The sequence below is a fragment of the Trachurus japonicus genome, chromosome 16, assembly GCF_045865225.1.
Source record: "Trachurus japonicus isolate A0001 chromosome 16, Traja_1.0".
NCBI lineage: Eukaryota > Metazoa > Chordata > Actinopteri > Carangiformes > Carangidae > Trachurus > Trachurus japonicus.
The window spans coordinates 16,953,546-16,967,063 of NC_140922.1; the positions used below are offsets into that span (position 1 = coordinate 16,953,546).

A 13,518-nucleotide genomic window follows, 5' to 3' on the forward strand; every position below is an offset into this window, starting at 1 on the left:
CACTACCTCATGTCACTAAATCGTTGCACACAGAAAACCTGTGTTAAACAAAGAAAAGTTCATGTTTTTCTGTTCTCCGTGGTTTGCCACGTCCTAATGTGTAAACCACCTGAAGGAGGGAGGGGGCAGGTAGAGAGTCACGTGGTCACACAGGTAGATGCACTACAAAAACGGGGGCCGTGCAGCCATTACTCTGAAATGGTGACTGCGGGAGGTTAGGCGTAACATTTCTCACGCGACGAAACCTGGATTTGAGGAGCTCACCTTTGCGTTCAGGTGTCAAAGTAAAGGTGATACCTCTCGCCTCCCGCCTGCGACCTGTTTTTTCCGGCGTATCTTCACTTTCTGTCCTTAAGTTTTGAGTAGTATTATATTAGTTTTCTTTTTGGCGCTGTTTGTGCTCAGATGACGGCGCAGGTAGACTACCTGGTGGTGCTTTTCACCGCCACATCTGGCGCGAGCGGAGAGCTACTGGGATCTGACGAGAAGGAGCTCGTGCAGTTGGTTTGGCAGCTGGTGGATGTAAAGAACAAAAAGGTAAAACAAAAAAAGTTATTCCTATACCATAAAGCTACTTAACTATATTTATTCTAAAACAGGAGACGTGGTGGTAAATAAAGGAGTGAGCAGGTAAACTCAACTCCAGTCGGAAATAGACACAAATGAAAAACGACAGCCAAAAATGAAACTTAAAATAGTAAATAAAAGGCGAGTTTCATCTGTATACACACAGTGCCTCAGAAAACATCTACAAGTTAAATGTAAGCCAAAAAGTTATCCAGTGTGATAGGGTATAGCCTACAATGTGAGGTAAACAGCTCCCATGCTTTTGTTTCTCTTCCGTGTTATAATATCTACGTAATAAACTATCTATGTTAGTTCAAGTTAACACTATTATATATCACAGCGATACTATACAATATGTCCTACAGCCTGTGGGTTTCTGTGTAAGCCTGTTTCAAGACTGACGTGTTTTTTTCTTTCTGTGAACCAGTTGGGCAGGCTGCAGGAGCTCCTCATTAAGCCTGACCTCTCAGACTTGACAGAGGAAAAAGAGGAGGAAGATGTGGAGGAGAGCGCTGAAGAGGCCAATGGATCCGGGGCAGATTGTTCTTCCACAGCTGCAAGTCTTGAGGCAGCTTTAAACCTGGTAAAAATAAATTAAAAAGTCCAAGAAGTCAGCTGAAATAAGCTTTTTCAAAACAGTTTCTTATGTTGTAAATAGTGTATATAATACACAGCTGGTTGAGATGCAAGAGTGAGATTGTGAATGTTTTTTTTATTTCTTTTCTGACTGTTTTATGTCCCCCATTTTTGTTTCCCTTCTGCAGTTTAATTTACAACTGACAAACGACGTGAACAGTGCGGGCACAGGCACGTCGGTGTGTTTGTGTACGGACGGGCAGCTCCACATCCGCCAAGTGATTCACCCTGAGGCCGCGAGCAAGGTGAGTTGAGTGAGCAGCTGGGTGGGTGAATGCCTCGCAGCCAGGGTGGATACCCACTCACTTTGCTGCTCAGAGCCTCCGCAGCAGCAGCAGCAGCTCACACAACAGCGAAGGGATGTGTCGTGTCAGCACTTTGCTCCTGGTTCAGTTTAATGTTACGCTCACAGTCAAAACTTGAGAGCCGCCAGTGCTGCAAACCTGTCTAATGACACATGCCTGTGCACATACCGTACCTGCACATGTAAAGCATAGCCGCGCAGTGACGCTGGTGAAATTCTCCCACATGCCTTGTGTGAAGTGTTGCACAGGCGGCTCTACCGGCCTGAGCAAACAGGAATAATGAGAGCAATAAAATGGCAGCTGTTGATGGGCCGCACATTCACATCCTCTCATCTAATCTCTTCCCTCTCCAGAACATCCTGGTGCCAGACTGTTTCTACTCTTTCTTTGACCTACGGAAAGAGTTCAAGAAGCACTTCCCCGCATCTGACCTCAAAGCTTTGAATGTCTACAACATGTCAGAGTGTATCCTTCAATACGTCACCTGTTGACGTTGTTGCGTGTGTTGCGTGGATGTGTGTGTTATAATTTGGACAATTGTTGACATTTTTGATTTGGTTACTCTAATGTGTGTTTTCCCTGATCCCGTGTGTCACATATTAAATTGCAAAACACACACACAACACACACATTAAGTTTTATAAGGCACGGGGTGTTGGCTGCAAGACTAGAGGTTTTGAAATGCAAATAGGAAAACAATGGCTGCACCTTACCTAGTGCTCAGTGAAAGAGTGTGTGTTTAACCAACAGAGCAAATCCCACACACCCTCTGGAACAGGAAAACTAACATCTCACTCTGTGTGTGTTTGCTTTAGTTTCTTTTTGGTGAGCTTCTTCAGTTTATTTCCTTGTTATTTCTCTCCTACACAGAGGAACCTTTTCATTTTTCCAGTCAGACACCATTGTACACACAATATTTTCAACACAAGTGTTTACCTGTTTCTACTGTTTCTGGTTGTTTTCATTCCTTGACTTCCTCCTCCTCAGCTCTTAGTATACCTGTTGATGTGCCCCCCATGTGGGACCCCTCAGCAACCCCTGATCCAGCAGCCATATTGCCTGCAGAAATAGCAGTACAGCAGGTCCAGATTATGGCCAATGTTGTCCTTGCGCTGCTTTCTGAGCCATATTGTGAGTAGCACACATGACATTACACCATGATATCAAGAGTGAAACACTGGATATTAGTTAGTTTGACATATGGACACATTGTGTGCTCAGATCAGGTATGACACCTCAAGAAATTAATCTATTTTGAAAATTGTTTCATTCAATCAGTTCAACTGTAATAGAAAACTCTTGGTTAGAAAATAAAGTTTAATTTTTAGCCTAAAGACTTTACAGTTACCATGCTGAGTATGTTACATATATAACAACTGTATTGATTTCAAATTGCAATCAAACCGTTGCCTTGTCATTACAGGTCACTTGTTTTCTAGCTCTGAGAGAGTTTATGAGAAGTTTGAGTCTGGAACTTGGTGAGTAAAGTTCGCTCAAGATAAATATTCATTTTGTTCTCCACCTCTGAAATCAATCCCACTTTGACTCCTGCTGAGCTAATGTCTCTGTGTGTGTGTGTGTGTGTGTGTGTGTGTGTGTGTGTGTGTGTGTTTGTAGCAGCAAGATGGAGAAAGTGTGCGACAACACGGTGATCAGAGCCAGAGGGTTGCCATGGCAGTCATCCGATCAGGATATAGCTCGATTCTTCAGAGGACTCAACATTGCCAAGTAGGTTTTTGGCATATTTAAGGCTTGCTCACCTACAGTAAACAGACTGTCACCATTTATACTGATTATACTGTGGGGCCTGCTGCTCATGTAACAGTGTGATATATGTTGTGTTGTATAGAGGAGGGGCGGCACTGTGTCTTAATGCTCAGGGGAGGAGGAACGGAGAAGCTCTTGTTCGTTTTGTTAGTGAAGAACACCGAGACCTGGCGCTGCAGAGACACAAACACCATATGGGCAACAGATACATAGAGGTAACCTGTCTGAACCCGGCTTCTCATTACAGATAAAACAAGTAGGCCAGAATACGTATACTGTACACCTGATGATACGCTGACAATCCTGATCGTTCATCATAAACCCCTCTCCCTCTAATGGCAGGTTTACAAAGCAACAGGAGAGGACTTCCTGAAGATAGCTGGAGGTGAGGCAATAAAACTATGTACACCTAATCTAACTCTACTTAACAACTGTAACCTGTATGCATAGTAAAAGTTTCTTCATGTTATTATTTTGCTTTTGGTGTTATATTACAAAATATACAGTAGTTAGAATAAACAAATGATGTCCCACAGCAGTGACATGCTCTTACATACTCAAGGTGAAATTCTTGGTCAAGGGTTCAACTCACCCGATTAAAGAAACAAGAATTAAAATTCACTCATCTAGTGTTATTGACCAGACTTTTTGTGGCATGTAGCAGTTTATATTGATGTATGTCCATTAATTTACTTGGATTAATGATTATCAGAGTTCTTGGTGCTCCAAATCGTACACCCACTAGGAGATCGTCTGTCCTGAATGCACAGATTCCTATTGAGTCAGCTGACCTGTTTTTTTGAATGGACTGTAACACTAACCTGGTTCCTTGGACGCGTTGAAAAAGACGTCTGATTATCAGGCCGATACATATGGTGCTGATGTTTATCTTTGTAAAAATTGAAGATCTGCACTGTCACTCAAAACTAAACTATAAAGGGATAAGAGTCAAATTTAACTTCATCCCCAACAATTATAGAATCAGAAAGACAGGAGCATCGAAGACACTCCCAACCATTACAGCGTGTTACTCACGACATAAATACTTAATCCTGTGAAAATCTAAGGTGTGATAATTGCTGTTTATTAACTTAATGGTTAAATAGGTGTGCCTCTGTGTTTGTGTGTGCGACAGGTACCTCCAATGAGGTAGCTATGTTCCTGTCCCGTGAGGACCAGATCATAGTGAGGATGCGAGGTCTTCCTTTCTCCGCCACAGCTGAGCAGGTGCTGGCCTTCTTCTCCTCTGGAGATGGTCTTAAGGAGACATGTCCAGTCAGTGGAGGGAAGGATGGCATCCTATTTGTTCACTACCCAGATGGGCGGCCCACTGGCGATGCCTTTGTTTTATTTGCCTGTGACGAACACGCCCAATGTGCTCTGAGGAAACACAAGGAAATCCTGGGGAGAAGATATATTGAGCTATTTAAGAGCACAGCAGCAGAGGTCCAACAGGTATGTCAGGGTGTCTCCCTGGATGTGGGCGTGCTTCCTTGTACACTGTGTACTTTTGCACTGTGGATTCATTTGTTTATTTTTAATTTGTTAATTATTTTCTTTATTAGTCTAATGATTTTGAATTAAGGCTTGCTGGTCTGACTCTTTCTCATCCAGTTCTTTTTCTAAGGACAAATAGACAGGTTTTAGGATCTGTGCTTGTTTGTGTGCACAGCAGAGTGTGACAGTGGGTGTGTTTCTATTTTCCTCCGTCAGTCCTAGGAATTATTAGAGTAGAGTTTAAAGGTGGGGATGTGTGTATTACCCTATAATAGATGGGTACACACAGTTGGTTTAGACTTTCTTTCTTTCTTTCTTTCTTTCTTTCTTTCTTTCTTTCTTTCTTTCTTTCTTTCTTTCTTTCTTTCCTGTCCTCCACTGCTAAGCCACTTCACTTGTTGAGGTAGCCACACGTGGACTAATTTTCTTATCTTTGCGGGCCGATAAGCCTACACCCACATACATATCTCTGCAGCTGCTCTTTCGTAGGTATAGCAGACTTGGTGGTTTTATTGGTCCTCTCCAGAAATGCAAACATGCTGGTGTCCTGCCGGCAACAAGCCAGCTCCGGTCTGACACTGCTGCACATTCAAACACAATGTGGACATACAGTATCTTGGTTGTACACAGGATGTCTGTTGAGCATTTGTGCATCATGGTGCTTAGGTGTATATTCCTAAAGTTTATGCGACCAAAGTGGAGAAAGGACTCCCTATATCAGTCAGAGGTTGAAACTCACAAAGACAGCACTTATCCTTGACAGTATTTGCTATAGGCAGAGTATATCATTTGTAACTGACTGTTTGTTTTAGGTGTTGAACCGGTACTCATCGGCCCCTCTGATCTCCGTGGCCCCTGCCCCCTTGGTGCCTGTGCTGCCCTCAGTGTCACTCCTTCCCCCTCCTGGGGGTTTGAGGGACTGCCTGAGGCTGAGGGGGCTGCCTTACACGGCGTCTATAGAGGATATCCTCACCTTCCTGGGCGAGTTTACACACGATATCAGACAACATGGTGTGCACATGGTCCTCAACCAGCAGGTACATGCAACAACCGCACCGACACACCCACAGACAAGCATGCTCGTGATGACACAGCGTTGCAGTATTTTTGTTGACATATTTTTGGCCTGTTTCTAGGGTCGTCCATCAGGCGACTGCTTCATCCAGATGACGTCGGCAGAACGAGCACTTCAGGCCTCACAGCGGCTGCACAAACACGTGATGTCCAGCCAGCGCGGCGCAAACAGCCGCTACGTGGAGGTGTTCCCCTGCAGCGCAGAGGAGATGGGCCTGGTGCTGATGGGAGGCTCGCTCTCACACACACATACACACACACACACCCGGAGCAGGAGTGGGACAGGGCTCAGCCCGCCGCCATGTAAGTCCAGACGTAAGTGCTGCTGGGAGCTGGGGGTGCTTCGGGACTGCAGGGTAGGTGGGCTCCTGCCGTGGGGGCAGGGCTGCTGGGTTTTCTCCAATCTAGTACTGTGGGAGGATGAGGACATCTGGCCTCACTAGGAGGATTCAAAACTGTGTGTGTGAGAATGTATGTGTTGGCGTGTGTGCATTTGTGGAAGTGTGGTACCTCTTTGTAATTTTAGTGTGATTAAATCACCCATCTGCATGCACTGAGAAACCTCACGGGTAACAGATTATTCTACAATTTTCACCTGTGTTCACACATCCTGATTGAATCTTGTAGTTCATCTTTTCAGCAGCATGTTACTCATTCTTAATTTTACTCCCTTACCACTGCTTGAGTAATTCATAAAGATCTGAAAGGGTTGGAAAAGTGTAAGCAAGACAGCTTCAGTATCATCAAAACTACAATATGGCAAAATGGCTTACGACTCTCCAGTCTTATCAGATTGGTAGTGGTGGTTGTGGGCTTTAGCCTCAATAAACGACGCACTTCAGGTGCGTGTGTGTGTCCTGTGCTTGTCCAATCAGAAGCTGTGGGAAAGGTGGGCGGAGCTGAACGCTAGTGCGTAGATGCGCTTTGTTCTCTGTCTGTAGTCCTTCACTGTAAATGTGCACTGGAGCACCCACAGGTTACAAAATATTGTTTTTAGATTGGTTTAATTAAAACTCTGATGTACATATGAGTGAAAAGGATGCAGCACAGGAATTCAAGGCAAGACATGTGTGGTTGGAGGTGAGGTAGTATGATGTCGAACAGGAAGACCCTGTTCCACATGAGAGCAAACTGAGCCTGTGGCCTGAAAGATATTTTGAAGAAGGGAAAAGTGTTTAGATGTCGAGACTGAAACTAACAATAGGCCTAAAATGGCACGGAGAAAGAACATTTTCTAAATTAGTTGTTACTCGTATAACTTGTTTTTCTCATTTCCACAACCACTGCGGAATACATTCACAGTCCTGTTTAACATATACTGCACAAAGTGTCTTTCACTCTTTAACTTTTACATAGATACTCTACGTGCGTCAGGTGTTCAGTGAGGATAAACGTGGTCATTGTTTGCAAGTTTGCATGATCTTCTCATCATGAAGCAAACAATGACCAGACTTCACCAACATGACTGTACTTCTGTTGTGTGTCTGATTTTAAGTCTTGTGTGTGTCTCTCTCTCTCTGTTATCTTCTCTCCAGGTTTATCTCCTCCATCCTATTCCTTTACTCCTGTACCGCCTGTGTTGCCTACAGAGGCTGCTGCTGCTCTCTACCCTCCCATTGGTCAGGTGTTACTGGCCCCTCGCCCCCTGCCGCCTGGACATGCCTACTACCCCAACACAGCTCAGCTGTACATGAACTACACAGCCTACTACCCAAGGTACATAATAATTATCAAAGATGTGCAGGGATAGACCCTTATATTAAAATACAGCTATTTGTTCAGTTACCTGGTTCATCAGTCTAGTGACTTTTATTCTTGTAAATGTGACCAATCCTCACATTATTTGTAGGGTTAGGGTTATTTCAGTGATAGTGTTGATTTTATTTGATTTCACAAGAAAATTGTATCAATATCATTCTTTTTTGACACTTCCAAAAATCTTTAGTAATTGTCATTAATCCTGATCATTAATCATTCGCTATGTCTTAATGGCTTTTTGACAGTTTGATTTTATCCCCAAAAATGGTCATTTGTCAGATTTGGTAATTTGCCAGAAGTCCTTTGGAGATGTTTTCAAATTTAATGTACATGATGATTTCACATTCACACATAAAGTGAACCACTCCTTAACCAATACAAATAATTTTTTAAACCAACCGATTCTCATGCCCCACACTGAGCCAGCCACACAGTGTTTACTTGGAGGCTGTGTGGTGCTGAGTAAGCAAATAAACTTAACTCGTGTTGTTTACACGTCAGATTTTCTGAGCCTTCTGTTTACATGGGTGTTAACGTGGTAAACTGAAGCAAACAAGTGCGATAAAGCATTTCATGATACATTCACTGGAACTTTTAAAAAACTTTTGGAAAACTGCTGCAAATTAAGTTATTTTGGCTGCAATGTTCAATATACATTGGGAAGTAGATTGGTGATTAGTGGGAGCTTTTTCCACATATTTTTGTTTGCATTGTTCATTCAGCTGTGGTTCACAAAAATAGACTCTTATTGTTAAAGTGCAAAAAGGGCAGCAGTTCCCCTTTGATTAAAATACATCTTGCCAAGGAGAAACACTGGTGCAAGGGTAGTTAATAACTGAACACTGTGGTATCAGAGAGCTTGGTAAACATCAGCGACCTCTGGTTCTCCCTTGTCTGCCCTGTGTCCTTGAGAAAACGGGTGATTTAAAGACAACACCCAGGGTTACTCCCACTTTTGTGATTCTTACATGCTTTGTTTGCTCGGAGATATGCTGTTGACAATACATTGTTTTTCTTGCCTCGTAGATGTTTTTAGGATAACAGTCTGTCTATACCTTCTCTCTGTTCTTTCTCCAGTCCACCTGGCTCACCTACCACCGTAGGTTTCTTCCCTTCCCCCTCCTCCCTCTCCTCCCCAGGGGGGTTGGTGCGCATGCCAGGTTTGACCTACAACAGCAACGGAGTCAAAGACCTCATTAATGCGATGCAGGGATACCAGGTAAGAGACGGCTCTGTACAAACACACCCTCTATGATAATAAGTGGCCAGTAATCCAGTTCCTATAAACTCAAATGTTCTGTACATTCAGAGTTCACACGGACGCTTTCTGTAAGATCCATGTGTTGTATTCAAATCTCCTTCTATTGTGGGTGTATACTGTGAGGCATCCACTGTGTTTGCCCAGAGGCTATCAAACGAGTTTATCCTGTCTACTCTCCCTGTTCTGTCACTCATGCTCTGTTGCTTGCTTGGACTTGAATTGGAGGAACTCAAACCTCATTTAAACTTGGAGTAGAGTGAAGAATGCCAGGGATATGATAAATAAGCGGATTTAAAGTAAGATTATAACAATTTAACAGACAAATGTGGATTGGATTTCTTTTTTTCTTTTTTCTTTTTTTTACAAGAACCAATTCTTCTTCCTCAAGGATTTAACGTGTCCATGTGGTCTTTAGGTTAGTTTCTGTGGTTACTTTTATCTCAGCCCCATGTCTCTGTCATTCCTCCCCGTTCCTCACACCACAGTACACCCCAGAGGATGCTCTCGTGCACACCCACGGGCCTGTGCACGCTCACGACCCGACCAGGACATTGCTTACGCAGCCCAAAGAATGGGTGTGTATTTAAGGTGTCTGAGGCAGGTGGCAGGTAAGGATTGGCTGAGGGCTCAGTGAAGGGGGTTTTAGTTTTAGACAGGGATCGTAGCTGTGGCTTGGGTCTCGACTGGTCCCTGTGGGGTACAGGGCTCGACACAACAGTGATACTTTTTGTGAAAACAGAAAACTTTTCACTGACTGCGCACAGTAGCAACAATGGCTGACTGAGTTGAGTGGTTAGAGGAATTGTCTTTGGATTTTATTTCACTCCTTGGGTTTCGTTTTGAATCATTTCGATGGGATGCTGCTCTGACCGACTGGATCTTTTACACTGGCTGCTACTGTCATCTCAGAAAAGTCTTTTCTGGGATACAGCAATAGCTATAAGGGTCAGTTGACATTCACTTACCCCTGCCCCAGACACAGCTACAACTACAGGCACGACAGACCTGTCAAGCTTTGGATTTCTCCTTACGTTAACACAGACTGGATCTCTAATTAGAGCTTTATTTGGTATCTGATGAGTTTGGATTATAGTCCTTTAATCACACAAACATTTGAAAAGCTTTAGGGAAGTGATTAAGCTATGTTTTCCACTCTGAAGTCAAATGGGATTATTAAATCTAACTAGCTTTTTTATCAGTCGTAGTAATAAAGCTTTAAAAGAGCATGTAATGGCAAAATATCATAGAAAAATGAAACACTTATTCAGAGCTGGAACATTCACTGTGTGGGGGCTAAGGTGCTAGCCAAGTTTTGAGTTACATTACCGTCTGATTTCTACAAGACAGAATTGAAGAGGACTTTTGCACAAGAGGTAAAAATGTCCTCAACATCAAACAAGTCTGTTTGTCTTTGTAAAGCTCTGAGAGTCTTCGCTCTAGTGTCTAGTTCTTCTTTAGCTAGCTACAGCCGTTAAATCTGCTGGCAACAGTAGCTTTTTGTCTGCTTATCATTGGAAACCGTTGCCAGTGTGTGAAAATGTGAGAAAAGCTTGACAGTCATAGCAACAAAAACTAAAAGGGGCGTGGCTTAGTGAATGGTCAATTGGTGGTGTTGTAGTGTAAAAGCACAATATTGGGTAATTACAGGTGTAGCCCTCAAGCGGTTGAGAAGGTGATGGGTAACATCTGGTGCTGGTGTAAGGGCTCTGTGTTTGTCGTTTTTTACCCTGAGATAATACTCCTCTGTCTTTCTCTCTGTTCTCCTCCCCCCTCCTCACCCTCCTGTCCCCCTCCAGAGTCCCGCGGAGTCTGTGTCTCTCCTGAACAGCGGTCTGATTGGTCAGTCCAGTGGAGCCGATGCCTCTCTCATGTCCCTTCCCGCTCTCATGACCAAGCCGGCCGGACAGTACCTGGACCTGACCCTGCTGTAGGGTCGTACGTGATACAGAGGTCATTTGACAGTGACTCATAATGTATTGTTAGGTTTTAAAAAATAGTCTTTTAGATGTGTTATTTATATCTTTAAGAACAGAAATTAATGTATTTTATACCAAAATCATTGTGGCCTTAGCCAAAAAAAAATAGCAGTTTTGTCTTATATTGCACAATGTGTATTTTAAAAGCTTTATAGAGATTTTTTTTTAACATGTTATGATTTTATCATCGAATATGATATATTTGCTAGCCAAACTAGAGAAGAATGACCTAGTAGCAACTGAGCTAAATCTTTCCTTAAGCTTTTCTGTGAAGAGTGAAAGTGTGTGTGAGTGTGAAAAAGATGAGAATGAGTATTATGCATGGCTGTGTTGATACGTTTTAATACTTAATCTGTATATGCATTACATTTTGTGTTTATATACATTTGATACAGTACATAGTGATTGTATTGAAAGCTTTAGTGCATGAAGAAGTTAGTAGTAAAACTGTAAGATGTTTACATAATGCCAAATATCAATGCACTGCTAATCAATAAGAATTTTAATGACTATAATAGCAGTATATTTGAATGATAATATGTTACACTGTGAGGTTGTCAAATAGTCTGATCCTTGCATCAGACTTCACTTACAAAAATGTGACATCTCACTCTTCATAAGCCCCCCCCTCCCCTCTCGACTTTAAGGCACTCTACATGGGTCCGTTGTCTGTGTTGTGTAATGCCAATGTTGTCTTGCCTTTTGTTTTGGAGTCTCACCTGAACAGAGGACAGCCCCAGTTCTGGTAACCCAACCACGGGATTTCATTCTTCAGGAATACTCGTGTCACAAGCTATCACCTTACTGAGTGAATATCAGGAGCCTTCAGGAGTGCTTGACAGATTTTATTACATATTGTTCCCAGATAGAATCACAAATATTCATCCCTTTGCCAGTAAATCATTTGGAGACTTGATTGAAAGCTGAAAAGGGGAAGGATTTTGTTGAGATATGTATCTTGTGGATTTAATTGCCATTTGCAGCCTGAAAAGGCCGCTGTTTCGGGCTCCATGTTGCTGTACGACATCCTACAGTAGGACTTTAAACTCCAGCTCAGGACGTCCTGCTGCGGTCATGCTGACAAAAAACAATAAACATAACGTGAAGTCTGACTGTGTTCAGCTGTTTGATTTCACTTTTTTGCCTTTGTGTACGTTTTAATCCACTTTGCAGCGTCTGTGCTTTTTGAAGTGCGGTGGCACAAACACACAGGTGGAGCTGCTGATGACAGAATGTGGCTCGAGGCAAAACTGGGGGATCTCACTGTCCTCGGTGATTACCACTGTGTTTCCCACATTCACACACATGCTATGGCAAAGAAACCATTGTCACTCAGACACACTAAACACATTATGTGAGACCATGGCCTTTTTTTTCACAGGGTGGAAAAGTGGAGCATAGAGAGCGCAGGAAGGGGCAAGAGAGAGAGAAAGAAGACAGACAAAACCATGTCAGACCCCCTCAGGGCAGATTTGGCATTGTGTAATACAATCTTGTGCACTCCGCCCAACTTGATCCCTTTTAAACACACTCACTCATTCTCCTACTTGCAGTAAAATACACTATCTAAACCAGCATAGCAACACCATTAGTATCCATGCAACAAAGCCCAAAATACTTTTTCTCCCTAACCTTTCTCACTTTATTGGCGGTTTTGTTGTCGGCAGAGTTTGCTCAGAAACATGTTGTCTACTGAAGGGGGAAAAAGTAGCGTGTTGTTTCATGATTTTAAGAAACTGCTTCCAGATTAAGTGCTAATCCTGTGTTGAGTGCAACAGTTTTAGCTAGATCTCAAAGTGTTTCATTTAAAATCTATTTATACAATTTAAATTTTGGATATACAAGTTGGAGTGAGCTTATAGGTTTCAACAAATTAGAATAGAAGAAACATTATTTGCATCTTTGTTAAGTATAATCCAAAGAAATAGAGCCTGTGGGGGAGGTGTGTACAGAAGGATTATGCTTTTTGCTGAAGGGAGTGTAGTCAATTTAAGATCTCTTTAAAACCACTTCTCTTATTTTCACCTTTGCTTTTCTCTACAGACTTGCATTGATTAAAAGTTAAGTTGATTAAGAGTTACTAGGTGTGCTCCCATTCACCTCTAAGTGACTGTGGTTATAAATGTTAATTTAGTATCTTTTGTTTCAAAGATACAGAAATGAAATGCACCATTTATGACCTTCATCATAATTTTGGCAAATGCTGATTTCACTCTGATGTAATTTAGTAGATGTAAATCCTTAAACCTCAGCAGATGGCTCAGGCCTCCTCCTGTTGATTATTACAGTATGTTTCTTTATTCACCGTCTTGCCCACATAAGTATTTAATAATATGAATGTGTTATAACAACAACAAAAACACATTTACAGCACATTCTCTTGCTAATACCAGAGCCTGTCTGCTGCTGCTGCTGCTGCGTTGTGCTGTTCAGATGAATTATCTCTTAGCTGTCTGTGGTTCACTGAAAGGCAGAAAGGAGCTGCAATTACAGGCTGACTCATTGTGCCGTAACAGGTGTGAAGAGGCAGATAAATCGGTTATATTCTTTATAACAACATTCCCTCAGTGGGTGGGTTAGGGCCTGCACACACTCTTAACGCTTGGGTACGCAGGGCGCGGCCAATCCACATTCCCATGTCAGTGCAGAGACCAAAGATGCTGCCACAGAGCTGTCA

The 13,518-nt window shown here is 42.6% G+C and overlaps 1 protein-coding gene across 6 annotated transcripts; it reads left to right on the forward strand.

Moving 5' to 3' along the window:
• Positions 1-195: 195 nt before the first annotated feature.
• On the forward strand, positions 196-11,953 carry esrp1 (epithelial splicing regulatory protein 1). Of its 6 annotated transcripts, XM_085802207.1 has the most exons (17): positions 196-290; positions 406-537; positions 995-1,150; positions 1,332-1,448; positions 1,862-1,973; positions 2,496-2,639; positions 2,932-2,986; positions 3,126-3,236; positions 3,358-3,490; positions 3,618-3,660; positions 4,411-4,730; positions 5,585-5,809; positions 5,909-6,161; positions 7,382-7,562; positions 8,682-8,823; positions 9,351-9,440; positions 10,662-10,999. In XM_085802207.1, exons 2-17 carry the CDS (start codon positions 406-408, stop codon positions 10,794-10,796), a joined length of 2,349 nt encoding a protein of 782 aa, XP_085658333.1. In that variant the 5' UTR covers positions 196-290; the 3' UTR covers positions 10,797-10,999. The 6 variants fall into 6 exon arrangements, with proteins under 6 accessions (XP_085658333.1, XP_085658339.1, XP_085658334.1 ...); XM_085802213.1 differs by having other exon boundaries at positions 196-537; positions 5,909-6,149; positions 9,351-9,473; positions 10,662-11,953; XM_085802208.1 differs by having other exon boundaries at positions 196-537; positions 5,909-6,149.
• Positions 11,954-13,518: the final 1,565 nt, after the last annotated feature.